This window comes from Oncorhynchus mykiss, chromosome 7 (genome assembly GCF_057628025.1).
Source record: "Oncorhynchus mykiss isolate SJ-2025 chromosome 7, ASM5762802v1, whole genome shotgun sequence".
Lineage (NCBI taxonomy): Eukaryota > Metazoa > Chordata > Actinopteri > Salmoniformes > Salmonidae > Oncorhynchus > Oncorhynchus mykiss.
The window spans coordinates 47998122-48021320 of NC_143028.1; the positions used below are offsets into that span (position 1 = coordinate 47998122).

A 23199-nucleotide genomic window follows, 5' to 3' on the forward strand; every position below is an offset into this window, starting at 1 on the left:
ACTACCTGTAGAGCTGATATGTGTCTCTATGGACGGGGGCCTTGCTTTTTATTTTTATTTTTACCATTTATCAATTTTCAAACAAACTAAATGAGCAGCAGATACGTTAAGGTTAGCTAGAATTCCCACGAGAGAGTAACGGTTAATGTGATTGGATGTTAATTATTTGACTGGACTACCTGTATTTGACATTGTGTTGTTATTTCACTGAACACTAGATGGTTTCATTTTATTTTTGGCAGTGAAACGAGGCTACTCAGGTGAGAAAAAGAGTTCACCCAAATGTATAGCCCTGTTGGAAAATATAAATGGACTGTTTGAAAATTTGAAGATATATATATATATATATATATTTTAAAAATATGTGAATCACATTTTTATTTGGCGTACCCCAGTTTGGGAATACCTGGTATACAGTATATAATATGGCAATGCATTATGCTTACAAATATAAAACACAACAATACCCTTTAATTCAGGAAGTACATTTATCTGTAATCAAAATGAAGAAATACTGCTAGTTCTCACAGAACACTTTAAAAGACAGCAGTGAAAAACACAAATTCAAAAAGACAGCTTAACATGAGTCAGAGTTAATGTACAAAAAAACCTTAGTCTGCTTAATCTATAAAAAATGTCCCTATATAGTCTATACAAACACACACATAATATTCCTACGTTTTAAAATAATGTAATTAAAATGTATTAAAATAATTTAATTGAAACGTAGGTGAAGTAAGGTAGGTGCAGCTAAAACATAGAAGAATATACTCAAACACACAGCTTTTTGACATTAAAACAACCCTACATCCCAGAGGCTAAGTGTCAAAATGTTACTCTACTCATCACAATTCACCTGCTGGAAGTAAATTTGATAGTTAGAGTTGTGTTTCTATCAGAAATCTGAAAACAATAACAAAAGTGAAGCATGCAAGTTAATGAATTATATATTTAAGGTGTCAGTGTAACATATGGTCAGTGTCTTTTAGAAAATGAGATACATTGATCAATCCAATGATCAGAAATGACTTTTAAACCCATTGTTTCCTCTGGGTATATTTTGCATTCTTTCTTTTGAGGCCTTGGTGTAAGGCTAAAGGCAGTGCCTTAGCAACGTTCTCCTCCCACTCATAGCAGTGGTTCACACGGGCACAACTCAGCGGACAGTCCAGCTCCCCCTTGATATCGGTGCAGTGCTCTATCAAGGCAGCAATGGTGCTAAATTCTATGTGGCAGTTCTAGTATAACAACATAAAAAAATACAAATTACTACATTGCTAGTGGAAAATACATTAAACTTAAAAGCAAGTCAAATATGAATAACTGTCAAGACTGCTCACCTCAAGCAGGTATTTCCCGTTGGAGGTGTTGTTTATTAGGTGGGTGACCAGTCCAGAAGAGAAACGAATTATGAGAGAGCCACAGCCAGTTCTCTTAGGATGGGGGCACAGCAGGTACGACCCCAGGACATCCTCTGCAAGCAGGGAGGAGCTGCTATCACTGCAACACATGATAAGGATTTAGAGACCACTGACAGTTCAGATGAGTTCTCATCAAGTGACAGTGGTGGAAAAAGTACTCAATTGTCATAATTGAGTAAAAGTAAAGATACCTTAATAGACAATGACTCAATAAAAAGTGAGTCACCCAGTAAAATACTACTTACAGTGGCAAGAAAAAGTATGTGAACCCTTTGGAATTACCTGGATTTTTGCATAAATTGGTCATAGCATTTGGTCATAGCATTTCATCTGATCTTCATCTTCAACAACAATAGACAAACACAGTGTGCTTAAACTAATAGCACACAAATTATTGTATTTTTCTTGTCTATATTGAATACATCATATAAACATTCACAGTGTTGGTTGGGAAAAGTATTTGAACCCCTAGGCAAATTACCTCCAAAAGTGAATTGAAGTCAGGAGTCAGCTAACCTGGAGTCCAAACAACGAGACGAGATTGGAGATGTTGGTTAGAGCTGCCTTGCCTTATAAAAAACACTGACAAAATGTAAGTTTGCTATTCACAAGAATCATTGCCTGATGTGAATCATGCCTCGAACAAAAGAGATCCCAGAAGACCTAAGATTAAGAATTGTTGACTTGCATAAAGCTGGAAAGGGTTACAAAAGTATCTCTAAAAGCCCTGATTTTCATCAGTCCACGGTAAGACAAAATGTCTATAAATGGAGAAAGTTCATCACTGTTGCTACTCTCCCTATGAGTGGCCATCCTGCAAAGATGACTGCAAGATCACAGCGCATCATTCTCAATGAGGTTAAAAAAATCTTAGTGTCAGCTAAAGACTTACATAAATCTATGGAACATGCTAACATCTCTGTTGACGAGTCTACGATATGTAAAACACTAAACAAGAATGGTGTTCATGGGATGACACCATGGAAGAATCCACTGCTGTACAAAAAAAAAACATTGCTGCATGCCTGAAGTTCGCATAAGAGCACCTGGATGTTCCACAGCACTACTGACAAAATATTCTGTGGACAGATGAAACTACAGTTAAGTTGTTTGGAAGGAACACACATCACTATGTGTGGAGAAAAGAAGGCCCCAACTGTAAAGTATGGTGGAGGGAGCATCATGGTTTGTGGCTGATTTGCTGCCTCAGGGCCTGGACAGCTTGCTATCATTGATGGAAAAATGAATTCTCAAGTTTATCAATACATTTTGCAGGAGAATGTTAGACTATCCGTCTGCCAATTGAAGCTCAACAGAAGTTGGGTGATGCAGGACAGGACAACGACCCAAAACACAGAGGTAAATCAACAACAGAATGGCTTCAACTGAAGAAAATACACCTTCTGGAGTAGCCCAGAAGGTGAGTCCTGACCTCAACCAGATTGGGATGCTGTGGCATGACCTCAAGAGAATGGTTCACACCAGACATCCCAAGAATATTGCTGAACTGAAACAGTTTTGTAAAGAGGAATGGTACAAAATTCCTCATGACCATTGTGCAGGTCTGATCCACAACTACAGAAAACGTTTGGTTGAAGTTATTGCTGCCAAAGGAGGGTCAACCAGTTATTATATCCAATGATTCACATACTTTTCCCACCCTGCACTGTGAATGTTTACGCGGTGTGTTCAATAAAGACATGAAAACGTATAATTATTTGTGTGTTATTAGATTAAGTAGACTGTTTGTCTATTGTTGTGACTTGTCTATTGTTGTGACTTGTCTATTGTTGTGACTGAAGATCAGATCAGATTTGATGACCAATTCATACAGAAATCCAGGTAATTCCAAAGGGTTTACATACTTTTTCTTGCCACTGTAAGTAAAAGTCTAAAAGTATTTGGTTGTAAACATATTTAAGTATCAAAAGTAAATGGAATTGCTCAAATATAAAAGTATAAATCATTTCAAATTCCTTATTTTAAGCAAACCAGAAGGCCCAATAATAATTATATATATTTTAATTTACATTTAGCCAGGAGCACATTCCAACACTCAGACATAATTTACAAACAAAGCATTTGTGTTTAGTGAGTCCACCAGATCAAAAGCATTATGGATGACCAGGGAAGTTCTCCTGATAAGTGCGTGAATTGGACCATTTTCCTGTCAAAATGTAACGCATACTTTTGGGTGTCAGGGAAAATGTATGGAGTAAACTGTACATTAATTTCTTTAGGAATGTAGTGAAGTAAAAATTGGCAATAATATAAATAGTAAAGTAAAGTACAGATACCCCCCCCCAAAATACTTTAGTAGTACTTTAAAGTATTTTTACTTAAGTACTTTACACCACTGTCAATTGAACACTCCATAAAATACACTAGGAACTAGCATCAGTGTGAGTGAGGTAAATGCAAGAGAGAGGACTCACGTGGCAATGCCAGCCCAACACCACACTGCTTGAGCCAGAGCTTCTTCTGTTTCAGCAAGGCTCGGGGCCCGGGCTCTCCTCACTGGCATTTTGTCCTGCCCCTTCCCTGTTTCACACATAAGAAGAGAGATTCCTTAGCATCTTGTGATGATCCCATTCCAAGTGGTCCCTCTAGGGAATGATTTCAACATTACCTAATGAATTGTTTCACTCTTGAAAGTGCTCTCTGCACATTTAGCCCACCTTCTGGAGAGTTTAGCTGATCCTGAAGGTGACGTTGTTTGTGAGGGCTGTAAGTGAAGGAGCGATAGGCTCCTGAGCGCAGTACTTTGTTGCGGATGGCTCTCTTGCGCACCAGGGAAGGAGAGGAGTTGAAGACCTCCTCTTGGCTGCTCGGTTGTTCCTCAGTTGTTGTTCCGTTGTTCTTCAATGGGAAGACCTACAATAAAGACCCATAGGAAGTATTAACTGGCCAACTGCTAAGCCAGCAAAATGTACGGGCTCAGCAAAGCAAATAAAAATAGCACAGTGAAATAATACTTTCACAATTCAGTTAAAACATAATCACAAGTTTGTCCTGACCTTTTCCCCTGGGAGTAAGCCCTGAGTGGGGGCCCTTCGGAATGACACAAGGGCACTGACACAGAGAGGGAAGCCCTGGTTGAGGAGGGAGGGGGCACGGCTGGGCAGTGGGCCGACAGACTCATCCTGCGCCTCCTCTGGGTGCTTTGCCAGGTAGGACAGCTGGAAACAGCGGCACAGCAACAGGTTCAGGAACTGGGCCTGGGAGAAAACAACATACCAACAGAGAGACAAATCAGATACAAGAAACTGCAGCTTAACAGACACACAGAGGGATTTTGTTGACAATCATCTTGGGAGATAAAGATCCAATACAGGTTCTTACTGCTCTGGCATGCCTAGCCTTGAAAAGGTGGCAGTATAGCTGGGCATCAGGGCTGCCGGGGTTGTGGGAAACAAAGGCAAACTGGGCGTCCGAGGGGCGGGCAGTGGAAAGGGAGACCCTTCGTAGAGCATGGGCCATGAGGAGGGTCTACAGACAAGGAAGAGGAAAGTAATTCACAAAAGGAAAGAAATTATGTTGATGACTTTTAAGACTGGGAATTTCAACTCTTACCGTCTCATCTTCATCATACATCTTCACCCCTTTGATGGAAAATTTAAGGGACACAGGCCTCCTTTTCTTGCATGTCTGTGAAAAAGACATTTCAACACCTCAGGCAAAGCTTTTCGTGTTTGCCTTTGCATTCGGGCTGTCTACAAATTCTCCACCATAATAAGTTGTGAACAGTCAAAATGTGTTTTAATGTACTGCTGCTGCTTTCTAGCCTGTCACTACCAGCACCTACTTTGAGAGACTTTAGCTGTGTGTGCAACTGCTGCATCTGATCGTCCAAACAGCAGTCGTCCACATGAAAAGACCCAACATACTATATAAACAAGAAAGACTATGTTACACATACTATCAATTGTTGATTATAGATAAACACGTAATGTAACTAATTAACAAGGTCTTAAAAGGGAAGTAGAGTCCACTCAGATTTCATCCTCTTAGGATACATTTAAAAAATTAAAAAATAATATACTGAACAAAAAAATAAACGCAACACGCAACAATTTCAAAGATTTTAGTGAGTTACTGTTCATATACGGAAATTAGACAATTTAAATAAATTAGTTAGGACCTAATCTATGGATTTCACATGACTTGGAACACAGATGTGTTGGTTACGGATAACTTATTTTTTTTAAAGGTAGGGGCATGGATCAGAAAACCAGTCAGCATATGGTGTGACATCTCCTTCGCATAGAGTTTATCAGACTGTTGATTGTGGCCTGTGAAATGTTGTCCCACTCCTCTTCAATGGCTGTGAGAAGTTGTTGGATATTTTCAGGGACTGGAACACGATGTCATACACATTGATCCAGAGCATCCTAAACATGCTCAATGGGAGACATGTCTGGTGAGTATGCAGGGCATGGAAGAACTGGGACATTTTCAGCTTCCAGGAATTGTGTACATATCCTTGCGACATGTGGCTGTGGCTGTGCATTACCATGCTGAAACATGAAGTGATGGTGGCGGATGAATGGCACGACAATGGGCCTCAGGATCTCGTCGTGGTATCTCTGTGCATTCAAATTGCCATCGATAAAATGCAATTGTGTTCGTTGTCCGTAACTTATGCCTGCCCATACCATAATCCCACCACCGCCATGGGGCACTCTGTTCACAACGTTGAAGTCAGCAATACGCTCGCAAACACGACACCATACACGTGGGCTGTGGTTGTGAGGCTGGATGGACGTACTGCCAAATTCTCTGAAACAGCGTTGGAGGCAGCTTATGGTACAAAGTGCCCTAAAAAGTACATTATTTTAGAGTGCACATTACACAGGTGCCCCACATATTAGTGGTGCATCTGAGTAATGATCATGCTGTGTAATCAGCTTCCTGTCAGGTGAATGAATTATCTTGGCAAAGGAGAAATGCACACTAATAGGGATTTAAATAAATGTGTGCACAGAATTTGAGAGAAATAAGCTTTTTGTGCGTATGGAACATTTCTGGGGTCTTTTCTTTCAGCTCATGAAACACAGGACCAGCACTTTACATGTTGTTTATATTTTTGTTCAGTGTAGTAACCAACTCCTATATGGGGAGGAGGAAGATGTGTTTTGCTATGTCAGTGGATATGGCTTACCTCAGCTGACCTTGTAACTGTGCCATCCTCCCTGACCGGTATCTCACCCATCATTTTCACTCCTGAGTTAGCCTACTTCTTTATGCTGCTGTTTCTGGAGGAGTTCCCCTGAGTTCTGCAGAATCAGAATATAGCAGAGAGCTTTACAGCACCCAGTATGATGAACATTAGACATGTGAATGATGTGTCATATGCACTAGCCGGTAGTGTTATTTTCCCAATGTAAAAAAAATGCTTTTGTAGGCAGGTAGAAGTGCTAAAATGAGCTGTGAACAATTCAAACATTTTAATTTTAAGCTAGAAACAGGTATGTTTGGTGAAATGGTGTAAAGTACTTAAGTAAAAATACTTTAAAGTACTAATTAAGTACTTTTACTTTACTACAATCCTAAAGAAAATAATATACAGTACTTTTTACTCCATACATTTCCCCCTCACACCCAAAAAGTATTTCTTACATTTTGAATGCTTAGCAGGACTGGAAAGTTGCAGGGGTCCTGCTGCAACATCATCTCTCAGAGCAGTCATCCCTCAGGGTCTACAATGTCATCTCTCAGAGCAGTCATCCCTCAGGGTCTACAATGTCATCTCTCAGAGCAGTCATCCCTCAGGGTCTACAATGTCATCTCTCAGGAAAAGTGGGGGTTTCGAAAGGAGTGGACATTTTGAAAGGAACCATATAAGGAGAAGTGTGGGTTTTGAAAGGTGCCACTCAAGATGTCAGTCATGTTCTGCAGAGATGACAGTTAGGAATGTTAGTTATCCCCAAAAATGTCTATTCACTATTCCTTTCAAAATTCCCACTTCTCCTTATATGGTTCCTTTCAAAATCCCCACTTCTCCTTATATGGTTCCTTTCAAAATCCCCACTTCTCCTTATATGGTTCCTTTCAAAATCCCCACTTCTCCTTATATGGTTCCTTTCAAAATCCCCACTTCTCTTTATATGGTTCCTTTCAAAATCCCCACTTCTCCTTATATGGTTCCTTTCAAAATCCCCACTTCTCCTTATATGGTTCCTTTCAAAATCCCCACTTCTCCTTATATGGTTCCTTTCGACACCTCCACTTTTCCTGAGCGACACACTGCACTGAGAGATGACATATCAGTAGATGGCAGCATAGAGACCCTGAGGGATGACTGCTCTGAGAGATGATGTCGCAGCTGGATCCTAATGGAAAATTGTCCAATTCATGCACTTATCAAGAGAATATCGCTGGTCGTCCCTACTGCCTCTGACCTAGCAGAGGTCACTAAACACAAATTATGTCTGAGTGTTGAAGTGTGCCCTTGGCTATCCATTGAAAAAAAGGAAGGAAATTGTGCCGTCTGATTTCCTTAATACAAGGATTTTGAAATGATTTATACTTTTGATACTTAAGTATATTTGAGCAATTATATTTACTTTGAAACTTAAGTACATTTGAAACCAAACTATTTTAGACTTTTGCTCAAGTAGTATTTTACTGGGTGACTTTCACTTTTACTTGAGTCATTTTCTATAAAAGGTATCTTTACTTTTACTCAAGTATGACAATTGGGTACTTTTTCCACCACTAGTGTGGTGGTAGATAGGAAGGCTTCAGCAATTTCCAAAACTCGAGTCTGTCAGGTTATTATCTGCCCCTTCTCCTCTTGGCCATATTATGAAAAGGCTATATGCACCTGCAATCTGATAGGTTGTTGCATTGTTGTGTTTGAATCTTCTAATTACTTACACGCCACACATTTTGAGTAGCATACAAATCACTATTACTGGTATGGATTTAACCAGATGTAAAAATGTATTCCATAACCTACATCATTCAGAGCATGCAGGTATCACCCATTAGTCTGCAGGGATGGGTAGGTTACTTTCTAAATGTAATCAGTTACAGTTACTAGTTGGCTTTCCATAATTGTAATCAGTAAAGTTACTTTTGGATTAACCAAACTCAGTAACGTAATCTGATTACATTCAGTTACTTTTAGATTACTTTCCCCTTAAAATGCATTAGAAGAAGACAAAAATGTATGTTACCAATTGAACTACATCTATTGCAGGATAAATCAATGTTAAAGTTTACATAGCTGGCCATATGGATGTTAAATGTTACTTTATGGGTTGGTTATGTAGGCTTCTTCTAACCAATCTCTTCCCCACTACATATAATAATACAATTAAATTATATATTTACATTAAAAACCAAAGTCTATCAGAATTCCAGTCATTCCAATAAATGTTATACCCCTTGATCTTCAAGAATAGTATTTGGAAATATGGAAGTATAGATTAGCCAAATGATTTTGCTTGAGCATAATCCCAAAACTAAGGATTTATTAGCCAGCCCTACTCTGTTGTTTATGATTTTGTTGTCATGGAGGACTGGTTGGGCTCATTGATTCGAGTTGAAAAAGAAATGCTGCGCTCATGGAATGGCATGCTTTGAGCACTACTGAAAAGTGCTATTTACATGTGAAAAATTAATGCCATATGCTGAATTTACTATAGGCCTATTTTTGTTGGTGACACTTTGATAGCAGTTTAAAGGGCAAATCCACCGATGAAACAAGAACAACATCGTTTCGCCGCCTCTGTTTTGGTAGGCTGAGGGATGGGCCTGGAGAAATGTAACCACTCTCAGACTAATAGACAGAGCTATGGATGCAAGGACTGACCATCCATGATATCAAAATGATTGTTTTAACCATATTATGAGGCTATACAGTGTTTGTTTACATTTACAATGTTTACAAACATTGGATAAAAACAAGGTTATATTTTGGGTTCTCATGGAGTGTGAAAGTTGAATTAAACTCATGAGCTCATCATTTATAAGTCAAAAATTGGATGTAGCAACAACATATTGCCCCTTTAAGTATGTCAAAAGTGTGCGAGTTTGAACATGTGTCCATTAGGCCTATGGGGGAAAACAACTATTTTTATTCCATAGGCTGGGATCCGCACTATGCAGCTGTTGCAAGAGCGCATTTTTCACTGGCAGTCCACTGGTTTCAAAAACAATGATTAACGGGCAGTTTAAACTTCTTGAATTCAACCATTATCGGGTTCAAATACACGTTTGGATTTGTGAACAGCCATCCACAACAACCACATTCCGTAAGGCACAAATAGCTAAATGAGAGAGCAGCAGTGTGATTCACATCAATGCGCTGTGTAGATATCAATAAGAAGTGATATCCGTATCGCCGTAGACTACACTGCTGTCATCCTTAGCTCCAAGCGTTGATTCAAATTAGATAATCTTTGGATACTGACATCAGTCGCACCATTGGAAGACATACCTTGGACTGTAGCCTACAAAAGCCTATTCCTGCGCTTTTCCCGCAATCGATCAAACACATTTCGTGTGTCATCATAGTGGTCTCTGACTTGTGGTCAGACTCGCTCAGGTGGAACTAACTTAAATGTGTGCCTTTTTTTCAATGCTAATTTGAGTGTCATTTACAAAACAGAGAAGTGTCACAAAGATTGTTTTTGCAAACATCCTTTCTGAATTTAAAAGTAATCCTTGAAGTAATTATCTAGTTTTTCAAAAGTATCTAGTTAAAATATTTTTGCTGGTAATATATTACAAGGATCGTTTTTGTAATCCGTTACTCCCAAACCTGTTAGTCTGTTCTATGAGCGCAAACATTTATGCTAGGATTCAGTTAAACGCATGTACAGCTTTGGCAAAGTAAACATGTCAATAAATCAATGCTAATCAAATATCTTACTTTAGGGCCACAACAACGCTCTTTTCACTTCCGCACTCCTGTACTCCGGACCCCGTTCCACTGTTCCAAACTCTGAATTCCTCTCCCAGTCAAAGTTACCTCATCGTCAAATTGACGCCCGCCCCGACTCAATTCAGAGTTGGCTATTCACCGGTGTGTTTGGGCGGGACTAGAAACGTTTTACCTTTCGAGACATATTTGAGATGAAAAAAAAAACGTTTAAACGCACGATATAAATCAGCCCATACTCAAAGGCATTTCTGCAGCCCATATTGATGGTCCATACACTCATTGCGCAACATAGGTGTAGACCTAGATATGGGAAGTATTCATTACGCGACTTCTGTTGCAAAACTTTTTTTTTTAACGGAAGCAAACGGAACGAAATGGAGTGACATACCTGCAGTTGTCTGAAAGACACTAGTTTTAACTAATGATTAATACACCCTTCACTGATTTGCAGCAGCCCATCCATCCTGAATTTAAATGTATGTTAATTTCATAATTTCCCCCTTGTTCATCAACATGCTCAACATTTGAAAAGTAAACAGTTGTTGCATCTCTCTGAATGAGAGGATCCACTTAATGCACCAAATAATGATTTATAAACTGTATGGACATAGGCCTAATAAATTGTAACGTTCTAGTCTATTTAATAACCCTTTACTCAAACTATCCAGCACTTTATTCATGAGTGAACCAAATTGACATTATGGATTTGTATTGTGTAGTATTTAAAATATATACTTCAGCTCCACCAGCAGACACACTATTTCGTGTTTGTCTCCCTTGAGACCATGACAGAATGAAGGAAGTACAAATATAGCCATTTTAATAATGACTTGGGAAAAAGCATACAATAAAGAGTACACGCATGCATGCAGGGTATGAGCTACGCTCCTTCAAAACAAAGTGTGTTATTCACAATCTTTCACTATTACACAGAATGTAGAAGATTGTATTGGTCTGTTTTCTTTTCGCTTCATAGGACACAACCAATTCACTTTGATTAGCTTGTTTGTTTACACACACAAAAAAAATCCCCTAATACTATGCAGTAGTACTGAAAATCACAATGACAAACAGTGCTTCCTGATCAGTTAGTCTCCAATCATATTAACTATTTTAACCACAGGCCCAGCGATGGATATGTTTCACTCATACGATCATTTAAATAACAGAATTCGTAATAAACAATAATTCATTACATGAAAAGTTGGCTGTCATTATGCTCTCAAATTCACTTAATAACACAAATCTCAATATCCTTTAAGATGAGTTCACTCCAGATTAAATGTAGAGAAATCAAAAATGTTGTAGAGGAAGAAAGTTTCCAAAATGCTAAACAAATGATTTGATAAAAGGAATGTGTCCAGGTAAAACATGGTAGAGTGGACTGGGACAAAATGCAAAAAGTAAAAGTCACTGATTCTGGATCTCTGCCTATACATTATCAAAATTAAGTGTGATGGAAATTTCACAATTCTTTACCTAGGCAGTTTTACATATTTTAAGAGGCCATTCTACACAATGGAGATTAAAACTTGGGTTCACAGAAATAGAACAGTTCCCAAGTACAGTAAATTGACATGAACTAATAACTGCCACATCCCAATCCTACAGAGAAAATAATTCTATAGCCCCAAACTGGAGGAAAACAATGATGCGAAAGAGAGCATGGAGAGAGGCAGAGCACCACTGTCTTCAGAGCTACAGTTAAACTTCCACTGCTGGGCAATAGGAAACTCACTTCTTCCCCCTCAGGGACTTGCGAGCTGCTGGCTTGGCCTTCACTGCAGAATTGGCTGCTGCCTTCTTTGCAGGAGGTGACTTTTTGGGCGTTGGCCGCTTAGATGCCTTGCTCATCAGCTTTTTGATGATGGGCGTTTTGGGCTTGCTCGCAGGTGCAGCTTTCTTGACTGGTGGGGGTGCCTTGACTGGTGGGGATACCTTGACTGGTGGGGGTGCAGACCTCTTTGCTGGGGGCGCAGACCTCTTTGCTGGGGGCGCAGACCTCTTTGCTGGGGGCGCAGACCTCTTTGCTGGGGGCGCAGACCTCTTTGCTGGGGGCGCAGACCTCTTTGCTGGGGGCGCAGACCTCTTTGCTGGGGCAGCTCTTTTTTTGCCCTTAGCCCTTGACTGACTTGCCGGCCGAGACTTCTTGCTGGGGGGGGGACGACGCGCTTTAGGTGGTGGCCTCTTCCCAGCTTTCCTAAGGATCGTATTGAACAAATACACTGTTAGTGAGTTACAAATGGTTCACTGCTATGTATGACAATATCAACCAAAATATTCTCATTGGATTTTATCCACTTGACCTTTGACTCACCTCTTAGGAGGGGGTTCATCATCTGAGTCCTCTTCCTCGGACGAGTCCTCTTCCTCCTCATCAGAGTCCTCATCAGACAAGTCAACCCTCTTTCTGCGTTTGTCCTTCTCCGCCACTTTCTGCTCCTTCACGTTCTGTTTTTCAGGGAACAGAATGGCTGGGCTGTGGAATAAGAAGAGACAGTCTGATCTTTAACCTTTCGGTTCCAGGTGAGTGAACTTCAGGAAATACTGTTCCTGGTATAGCACATGCAATGCAATGATGTAGAGGGCAACAATATACGTCACATAGTAGCAATGCAATGATGTACAGAGGGTAGCAATATACGTTGCATAGCAGCAATGCAATGATGTACAGAGGGTAGCAATGTACATCACATATTAACCTTCCTATAGTGGTGTTCTACCTGGGGTAGTAAGGGTAGCAGAGCTGGTAGGTTCCGTTTAGCCCATTCCCAGTGATCTGATCCATCCAGCCCATCATTTTGCACTTCTGCAGGGTCCTCTTCAGGTTGTTCACTGAGGGAAGAATAGTGCCTGGGTTCAATAAAGCATCTTTACATCTCTGATTTAACCTAGCTAACGAGAGCGCTCCTGCAGTTGAAGGTCGGTATTCACATCTTGCCAAAGCAGTGTTTCTCTTAAGAGAGTCAGGGAGCAGGTCTTACCCACACGGTACTCCATGCTGTCCTGGTTTGTCTCTAACAGGAATTTGCGGAGTGTGGTGGTGCTGCAAGTCTTGGGTTCGTTCATTGCCACAATGGATGTCATGATAGCGTCCTCCAGGGGCCCGCCTTTAAGCAGGAACTTGCCCCCTTCCCGCTTCAGCTGTAAGAGAGTAAGAGGGGCTGAGATAAACACCTCATACAACAGAGATCCAACATCAGACTTCATGAAGTACACTGAATTGTGCATTCCTTTAGTATAAGGCTAACCTGAAATGTTCCAGAGGCTCCTTTTCCAGTGATCTGCTCCAGGTGACCCTTGTCCACAGCTCTCACCAGGGCACTCTTTAGGATATCTGGCCTAGGAATGAAATAGTGACTGCATTGGAAATTCTATTTAACCTACACCAATACACACCACGAACATCCCATAATTCAAAGGTACTGCATTAAACATTCTGTAGATTTGGGTTGTGCACAGGGTTGCATTGCTATGTCAAGTAATACTGTAAGTTAGCATGTTAAACATGCTCCAAACAGAATAAGAGACCCCACCCATCCCAATATAACAGTAAAACAGGTATTTACCTATGCTCCACGTTGAGTTGAGGGAAGTGCTGCTCCACATATTTCTTGATCAGGATATAAGACGCCTCTTTGGGCTCACATAGCCGTGTGATGATCAGGGGCAGAGCATCCCCAAGGGTCTCTGCCTTCAACCCAGGTGCCACGACGATCGGCTTCTAGCACCAAACCATCACAATCAGAATCACTGTCAAACAAAGTGGTGCTCTGTAGCTCAGTTGGTAGAGCATGGCGCTGGCAACGCCAGGATAGTGGGTTCAGTTCCAGTAAACAAAAAAAAATGTATGCAAGCATGATTTCACATAAGTGTCTGCTAAATGGCATATATTATCCAAACTCGGCCTACTCAAAGCCAATAGAACAATCACATAATAGTCAATTGTAATTGTTAGTGTTGAAGTTTGTAGATCGGCGACTGAAAATTACCTACCCCTTTAGCAGTTGGTTTATTAGAGGACTGCTTCCCAATGGTAAAGCTCCCAGAAAGGCCTTTACCTTTTAGCTGTGAGAGTGAATAAAAAGGTAAAGCAACAGTAGTACGCAGGCAGGTAAAACACCAGACAAACAGGATATAGGGCACCACAACAAGTAACCCACAGATCAAAAACACCAAGACTGCTGCCTACCATTTGCAATTCATGTTAATACATGGTAAGCTTTGGTCCGTGATAAGGACTCACCTGTTTGACGGTGCCCTTCTCCAGCTGCCTCTTGAGAGCCTTCTTAAGGAGGAATTTCCTCTTCTCTAGGTTAGGGTATTTCTTCACAATGTACTTCATGACAGAATGGGCTGAGGCCCCAGTCTTCTCCTTGCAGGACTGCAGAGGAAATATGATGAGTTGCAGGCGTTGCATTCGTGGGGAATAAGGGAGAACTACATAATACAAAGGTAAGTGTTTTGTGGTGTACAGACCTCAATGGCCTCGATGAGGATGTCGTCCATCTTAGGCAGCTGCATGGTGGAGGTGCTCTTATTAGTGAGAGTTGCACGTTTGCTGGCAGACATGGTTGCCCAGGCGGGAATGGCCCTTTTCACTGGCTTCTTCACTTTCTCTTTCACGCCATCCTTCTCTCTGCAACAAACCAACAAAACAAAGAGCAATTAAACATTTATCTGCACCAATATGGAAGCAACAACCACAGGGCATGAGCACAAGCAACTCACTCTTTCTTCTCAGACTCTTCCCCCTCAGCAGTCTTCTCTCCAGTCGATTCATCACCTTTCTCTCCCTCAGGTTTCTCACCATTCTCTTTGGTCTCTCCTTCACCTGTGCCCTCCCCCTCCTTGGCTACTAGGGCAGCGGATGCCATCTCCTGCTCCTCCTCAACAGAGGCAGACTCCTCAGAACTGGCATCAGGCTCTGGAGAGAGATGTGGGGGAGGGAGAACGACATAAGTTTGAATAGGTTAATTCAGCAAGCAGATGTCATGCTTTATTCACATACCACTCAACAAGAACTCATTGTCAAATATTTGGGAAGTCCGATTCCACTCTTAAACCACTAATATGAAAGGATTCGATAAGTGACTATGACAAATGGGACTCAATTGGGGGAAAGAACCAAGTCCTGCCAAGTGGTTACCATATTCACCCCTAGCTTGTCAATGCTGGGTACATATGAACCAATGATAGATAAATAGATCTATATATCTATCAATCACACACACTAGATGACACATGGGGGCGCTGTGTTGAAGCCACCTTGACTCCATCATCTTGGCACTCCCCCACAATTTTAAATAATAGTTTGGAAGCCATAGCAATAAAATGTATTATTGTCAACATTCATTTTTGCCACATTTATTCTATTACAGACATTGCCAATCCCCAGTAGTGGGGGCAGTAACATTAGTAATCTTAAAACACATATACTATAGATTTTTCTATGTTTAGCTCACATAATATAATAAGTAAGCATTATGGTGAATGTGAGCTAAATATATATATATATATATATATATATATATATATATATATATATTTGGTAATCTCTAAAAATATATATATTTTTAGAGATTACCAAATTGTACCGTTTCCACTACTGTGGAGCCCCAATATGGTCCACCATTTGCTTCAAACCTCTCAAATGCCAATACATAGCATCAGCAATCCAGGGTTTATATACATCATTGATATGAACACCATAGAGTTCCTGTTCATGTTGAGATTATTGAACTCACCTCCCTCTGGTGCAGCCGAGGGGGGCATCTCCTGGGGTGGTGTCCTAGCTGCACGACGTATAGGCATGACTCCAAACTGGTGACCAGAAATAGGAATTAAAACATTTCCTTTGCATGTTCAGATAAGTTATTAACTCTATTATTAAAATCACAATACAGTTTGATACAAAGCAACTTAGCAAGACCCAATGGTAACATCATGCAGTCGTAAAAGTCACCCACTGCTTCTGATATCCATGTGCGAGGCAACATTAATCATGGCCTGTGCACTCATCAAATGCAAGTTACTGCCCTTTGCAAAAGTACATTATCGACCAGAATAAATCAAAATCAAAATAAATAAGGAGTGTGTATGAAGTTTTGGAATGGTGGGGGGCATGGAAATAGTTAGCAAAAATTCATAACGAGGAAGATGCACGTCCTCAGTAATAATATGGCCATTTTGTTCATTTACCCTACACAGTAATGGCGCTGCAAAGAGCTGATGGTAAATGCATCGAAATTGCATTGGCAAAGGAGAAAACGGTGCATGCATTTATGCCAGAGCTCTATAGTCAAACACTTTTTGCAGGAACTAATAATGTACAATTATTAATATTCTTACCTTTCGACTCTCTACAAAGATGTTGAAATAAAAACTGATTCGCTCTCCTTTGTTTAGAATTCTGTTTACGTGCCCCTCCCCCTTGAACGTACACGTAGCGTCGTGGTAAGGTATTGGGCGCGTTCCAAAATAAGTGCAGTCATCCTGCGCAGATTTTGGGCGCGTTCCTCTGCCCAGGCGTTGCTGACGCCTGCCAGATCTTACAACGCCTCCATAGGTATTTTACGTATCAGCTAAAGGCTCAGACACACCGGTACGTTTGACGTTCACCGGTACATCGAATGTTTCTGAACAGTGTTGGTAGTCAAACTTTTTTTCCTTCCAGACGGCAGATCACCGTCCGTCAGCCTTGTTAAAATAGTCCAAACCAGAAGGTGGCAGTAGCGTCGCTTTCTTAAGCTTTATTGGGAATGTCCCTCGGCGTAACGCTAGTGGTAGCCAGAAGAATTAGCCAATGTATTGAAGTGTGAAGCATCCGGTTGGCGGTTCCACTCATGACCAAATATGGTCATGAGAGGAAGCCTACTGGCCAGAAGCGGGAGTAGATGAAGCTAGTTGCATTTTGGCCAACATTATGCTAACTTTCTCATCGATGAAACGTTTGATCTCAATACAGTTTTCGGTTACCAAAATCTCTTAAACATTGGACAAAGTTTTGTGGATTTTACTCTGCGTTGTTTAGGAGCGCAAGGGTGAATTGAGTTATTGCACACGCACACTTCAGGGTAGGCCTTCTCTAAAGAAAATATGCAAATACGTGCTACATCGCGCCAATAGGATCTCACTGGCCCATGCTTGCCTCTGCCCCCCTCCTTGCTTGTTCTGCCCACTTATGACTGATTTGATCCCACTGGAAACGACAGGCTGTGGTCTATCTTGGTTTAGTTATAAATATATTTGTTCTGAGTCTTTTCGGTCAGCCACATCTGTAGCCGCATCATTTGGCTTTGTTCACCTAAAAGAGCTCCTCATTCAAAATGCTTGAAAATCGACCTGGAAACACAAAGAAAATGCATATCTATTGTAAAGTCCGAACAGTATGCTACCAGTATGTCAGCTTGTGATAAGCACCTTAAAATACAATGTTTGTTAGATAGCCAGCAATATGTATTATTTACTGTCTTCAGAGAAGAATTTTGTAATTTATTTGCAGATAGTTGTTTGAAGCTCAAAAAGTAGTAGCAGCAGTTTCTAAACCCAGATGCGCATCGCGATACTTCCTGGAACGCTCGCGAAACAGACCAGTCCGGGGTTTGAGGAGTCAATGAGAAGTGAAAAATAGTTCCTTAGTTGTTAACTTTCTTTAAATCCAAAGGCACAACCTGGATTCGAGACAATGTCTTAAGTAGTTGAATATGTTATTACTCCAACCTCATGAGTGACAAGCTAACGCGCTTTTATTTTCAGCAAAAACAACTATATCGGAGTACCTTTGATTTGACACATGCGCAGTTCGGCCTGAGATGACCGTTAGACCTAATTTCGTGTTTCTGCACATGAGTTTAGCTAGCCAACGTCTTCATGACATCGCCTACAAGCGTTATCTGGGATTCATATCGGGAAAAGCAGTTTCTGCATATCTTCATACTGTACTGTCTTTGGTAGCAGTATGCAAATCATGAAGGCAAATAAATGGATCTTTCACCGATGCGATTCCCAATATTCAAATTCGCGAAAGACTTATCACTAGTAGCCAGTTAACTATAACAAACTAGTTGCGCTAATGCGGCTACTGTTGTACAAAGCCCTTTTTATAACTAGCCAGATTGTATTTCTATTAATTTAACCTTTATTTTATCAGGGAGTCATACTGAGACCAAGGTCTATTTTACAGATGAGCCCTAAATTACAGAAAATACACACATCGATATATAAATACAGAATGCAAGCAGAAACAATAACATGGTCATAAAAAACAAACATCAGTAATACGATCCTCAATCAGCTTTCTGAATTGTCCTAGAGGCACCAGAACATCAAATTTAAGAACATGTTGAAGATTGGTCCACAGATAAGGTGAAAGAAAACTAAAAGCTGATTTACCTAACAGTAGAGACCAAATACGTTTCCAGTGCCATCCCTGAGACCGGTTGTGGTAACTCATCTGTCTAGTGATGATGTTTAGTAATGATGTTAAGTATAGTGGGACTTTTTGTTAAAGGGCTTTACAAATTAAAACAAAGCAATGTATCAACCCATGTGACATGGAAGAGGGACAACAAACTTTCTGGTAGAGAACGCAGTGATAAAACGTGTACTATGACTAACTGAATCTAAGGCTAAATGAATGAGGCTGCCACTTCATTATACAGTGCATTTGGAAAGTATTCAGACTCCTTGACTTTTTCAACATTTTGTTACGTTAGACTTATTTAAAAATCCATCAAACCAAAAACAAATCCCTCAATCTAGACACAATGACAAAGCAAAAACAGGTAATTTTCTGGTGCAAATGTATTAAAATAAAAAACGCAAAAATCACATTTACATAAGTATTCAGACCTATTACTCAGTACTTTGTTGAAGCACCTTAGGCAGCGATTACAGACTTGAGTCTAGGGTATGACGCTACAAGCTTGGCACACCTGTATTTCTGGAGTTTCTCTCATTCGTCTCTGCAGATCCTCTCAAACTCTGTCCGGTCGGATGGGGAGCGTCGCTGCACAGCTATTTTCAGGTCTCTCCAAAGATGTTTGATCGGGTTCAAGTCCGGGCCACTCAAGGGCATTCAGAGACTTGTCCCGAAGCCACTCATGCGTTGTCTTGGCTATGTGCTTAGGGTTGTTTTCCTGTTGTAAGGTAAACCAGTTTGAGGTCCTGAGTGCGCTGGAGCAGGTTTTCATCAAGGATCTCTCTGTACTTTGCTCTGTTCATATTTCCCCCCCCCAAAAAAATATCCCCACAGCATGATGATGCCACCACCATGCTTCACCGTAGGGTTGGTGCCAGGTTTCCTCCAGATGTGACACTTGGCATTCAGGCTTAAGAGTTCATTCTTTGTTTCATCAGACCAGAGAATCTTGTTTTCCATGGTCTGAAAGTCTTTGGGTGCCTTTTGGAAAACTCCAAGTGGGCTGTTATGTGCCTTTTACTGAGGAGTGGCTTCTGTCTCGCCACTCTACCATTAAGGCCTGATTAGTGGAGTGCTGCAGAGATGGTTGTCCTTCTGGAAGGTTATCCCATCTATTTGGAGGAACTCTGGAGCTCTGTCAGAGTGACCATCGGTTTCTTGGTCACCTCCCTGACCAAGGCCCTTCTCCCCTGATTGCTTAGTTTGGCCGGGCGGCCAGCTCTAGTAAGAGTCTTGGTGGTTCCAAACTGATTCCATTTAAGAATGATGGAGGCCACTGTGTTCATGGGGATCTTCAATTCTGCATACATTTTTTGGTACCCTTCCCCAGAGCTGTGGCTCGACACAATCCTGTCTCAGAGCTCTACAGACAATTCCTTCGACCTCATGGCTTAGTTTTTGCTTTGAGATGCACAGTCAACTGTGGAATCTTATATAGAAAGATGTGTGCCTTTCCAAATCATGTCCAAACAATTGAATTTACCACAGGTGGACTCCAATCAAGTTGTAGAAACAATGATCGATGGAAACAGGATGCACCCAAGCTCAATTTCGAGTCTCATAGCAAAGGGTCTGAATACTTGTGTAAATAAGGTATCTTTATTTTTAATAAAATTACCAACATTTCAAAAAAATATGTTTTCACTGTTATTATGGTGTACTGTGTGTAGATTGATGAGGGAAAAAAAGCTATTTAATCAATTTTAGAATAAGGCTGTGATGTAACAACATGTGGAAAAAAATCAAGGGGTCTAAATACTTTCCGAATGTACTGTAGATGGTTACCATAGGACCAATAGGAATGTCGACTGAATAATCTGCTTTCTACCATTTAGCGAGAGGCAGGACCTATTTCTATAGAATAAGCCGATTTTTATTAACTAATGAATATGCTTTTAAATAGTTGAACATATTACTCCAACTTCGTGAAAGTGACAAACCGACACATTTACAATTTGATGATATGGCCTCACATGCGCAGTTCGTCGCGAGACGACCTAGACTCAATGACCTGTTTCTACGCATGAGTTTAGCCACAGATAGAACAATGAGCGGTTTTGTTGTAAAACTCGTTGGTTTAGCTAGCCTGTGTCGCCATGCCATCGCCTACAAGCGTCACCGGGAATTTCTATTGAAGAAGCAGTTTATACCCATCTTCATATTGTACTGTCTTTGCTAATTCCTGATGATTTAATAATAATGTTACTAGCTGCAGCTAGCGAACTAATATGCAAGTGCCCATTATCAAATTTAACAAAAATGCTTCTAGAAGCACGAAACTCCCTTATCTAACAGATGTAAAAGTTGTAAAGACTTGCTCTACAAAAAAAGATGTAGCTATTATCCAGTTAAATTGTTTTAGTTAGCAATTCCTATGAAAAAGGTGTGGAATAAACAGTGAAAAGGCCCTATTTTTTAAATTGTTTTCGCAGAGGTCTGTGCTCTCTGATTGGCTAATCTCTACTGACAACCGAGTGGGCCAAAACATTCTACTAGTAGCAAAAAAACAAACAGCCGAAAGTCGGAAGCTAACTGGTTTTCCAACAGCAAGGTTTAGATCAACATGGCAGTGTTGTTTATTAACTTTTTGGGGGTGGGGTTTCCAACCCCAATATCATTAACTCTCAAACTGAAATCCTGTGTGTACATTGTAAAATCAATGAATGAAAGCGCCTCAAATATGGCATCCATTTGTTTTTATCCACTAGCCTGCTATATACAAAAGATCCTCCCACAATGCAGGCGATGTAGGGATATCTGTAGGGATCACCTGTTTCAATGTGACACTTAGTCTGACCAATTTTTGCTGGTATCTTGACTCTCTTGGTAGGAAAGACGATTATCCCATCTCCAAATTTGAAAGCTCTGTTTGGTGTCAATCATATTTTGTATGACATAGCCATCAAGGCATTTTGTGCCACACACTGTGCATGTAAATGCAGTATCATTCACAGCAGATCCTAAGGATTCAACTATAAAGATCTCAGAAGCAGATGTTTGAAAGCAGTGTAATGTTACACTGCTCTCTCTCTGTTTACATTTTCCTCTGTTAGTTAAACGTGCTCATTTTTATGAAGAGTCTTTAACCCAATGCTAAGTGCTTTGACAAATAGCACATTTTGATCTCCATCCATACCTGTCCAGTGGATTTGTGCCGGGCAATGGCGCCCTCGTCTGGTTATCTTGAGAACGTGACTTGTTGGCGCCTTTTCTCTGACGCGCAGTGTAACATGCTGCGTCACTCACTTGCATTCCTTCTGTTATTGTCGCGAGACGACTTTTCACCAAAGTATTTTTAGTGCCGAATTCATTGCCCGAAGTCAGCACAGTACAAGCAGTCAAAGCCAACCGTATCACTCTACCATCCAGGCAGGATCGAGCAATTTGAAAGCTGCATCCAGGAGAACCATGTCGTACTTGCGCATCCTTTTGTACCGCTATTCAAAATAAATTATGTAGTCCGTCAACGCAACCGAAATGTCTCTAGTAACGTTAACTGTCAGTTTGAATATGCCTCGTAGGCAGTCTTTCGCTTTAAGAAACACAGAAACCAGTGCTCTGATCAAAGTTCCCATACCATCATCCTTGTTCAAATCCTCAGAGGGATAATACCACTTGCGGTGGTATTATTCATCGAGCGATAATACCACACGTGCTTGCTTTTTCTCGTCCATATTAGTAAATAATCAGTGTCCAGATTCCAAGTAAATTTTTCCAACTTTCATACGACCTCTCCTCGACGAAGCGAGGTGGCACATTGTAGTTATTAGCCATCTTCTGCTACTAACGTTAATTTAAAATGACAACGACTAGGTTCCAGATTAACAACGTTCACTGAACACTATTTCCACAGTACATGGTTGCCATTGCCCTCGGGCCAGGTCCATCAGCAGACTTCCTCACAAGCGTACTAATAACAGAGTGATAGCACCGTAATAACAGAATATAGGAATAGTTAAAACATTAATTTAACAGTTATTTGCGATCCAATATGATTTTTAAACCAGTGATTTTGCACTGCGATGTGCTTAACCGGTTCCCATAGAATGCCAAATGTTGAAAATTCTTCTGAACTCCTGAAAGTGACAACGTAGCAATTCTAATTGAAATGTTGCAGTATAGTATCTGGGATATTGCGCTCCCAGATATGCTTACCGGTCACCAACCTTTGTCCTGCAGAAGCAAGACTGTAGACGACAGGTCCAATACCATACTGGTTTCCGGTCTGTCAGAAGGTGAAATTGTCTGAAATGTGATCAAAGAATGGTGTGATACAGGCTCTCTTACCCTCTTACATTTCTGCAGGCTGTATGCGAATGCTTTCTGCAGATGTTTGTGCTCATCCATTAGTTGACTGTCACTTCATTGACTCTACACCTGAATCACAGGTCAAAGATACAAGAGCATTACATAGGAATTCTGGCAAACATCCTAAGGCAATTTAAGACATGCAAGATATGACT

At 40.7% G+C, this 23199-nt stretch overlaps 2 protein-coding genes across 13 annotated transcripts; both read right to left on the bottom strand.

The window, feature by feature from the left end:
- Positions 1-469: 469 nt before the first annotated feature.
- Positions 470-10610, bottom strand: LOC110527994 (SH2 domain-containing protein 5). Of its 5 annotated transcripts, none has more exons than XR_016497297.1 (10): positions 10303-10434; positions 6583-6697; positions 5227-5307; positions 4995-5069; positions 4764-4910; positions 4439-4639; positions 4051-4295; positions 3857-3962; positions 1341-1500; positions 470-1238 (listed from the first exon to the last, which is right to left on the bottom strand). XR_016497297.1 is itself a non-coding variant. In XM_021609724.3 (10 exons), exons 2-10 carry the CDS (start codon positions 6634-6636, stop codon positions 1032-1034), a joined length of 1227 nt encoding a protein of 408 aa, XP_021465399.1. In that variant the 5' UTR covers positions 6637-6697; positions 10303-10610; the 3' UTR covers positions 470-1031. The 5 variants fall into 5 exon arrangements, 3 of the variants coding, with proteins under 3 accessions (XP_021465399.1, XP_090097308.1, XP_021465402.1); XM_021609724.3 differs by having other exon boundaries at positions 4100-4295; positions 10303-10610; XM_090241182.1 differs by lacking the exon at positions 10303-10434 and adding an exon at positions 7041-7429 and having other exon boundaries at positions 4100-4295.
- A 507-nt stretch (positions 10611-11117) lies between these two features.
- On the bottom strand, positions 11118-23139 carry LOC110527991 (heterochromatin protein 1-binding protein 3). 8 transcript variants are annotated; one of them, XM_021609711.3, is made up of 12 exons: positions 23024-23139; positions 16062-16137; positions 15046-15241; positions 14794-14953; positions 14561-14698; positions 14311-14382; positions 13884-14038; positions 13566-13656; positions 13299-13458; positions 13038-13149; positions 12632-12793; positions 11118-12514 (listed from the first exon to the last, which is right to left on the bottom strand). In XM_021609711.3, the coding sequence occupies exons 1-12, from the start codon at positions 23081-23083 to the stop codon at positions 12049-12051; spliced, it is 1848 nt and encodes a 615-aa protein (XP_021465386.3). In that variant the 5' UTR covers positions 23084-23139; the 3' UTR covers positions 11118-12048. The 8 variants fall into 8 exon arrangements, with proteins under 8 accessions (XP_021465386.3, XP_021465387.3, XP_090097330.1 ...); XM_021609712.3 differs by having other exon boundaries at positions 13884-14035; positions 23024-23115; XM_090241204.1 differs by lacking the exon at positions 23024-23139 and adding an exon at positions 21873-23011.
- Between the last annotated feature and the right edge of the window lie 60 nt (positions 23140-23199).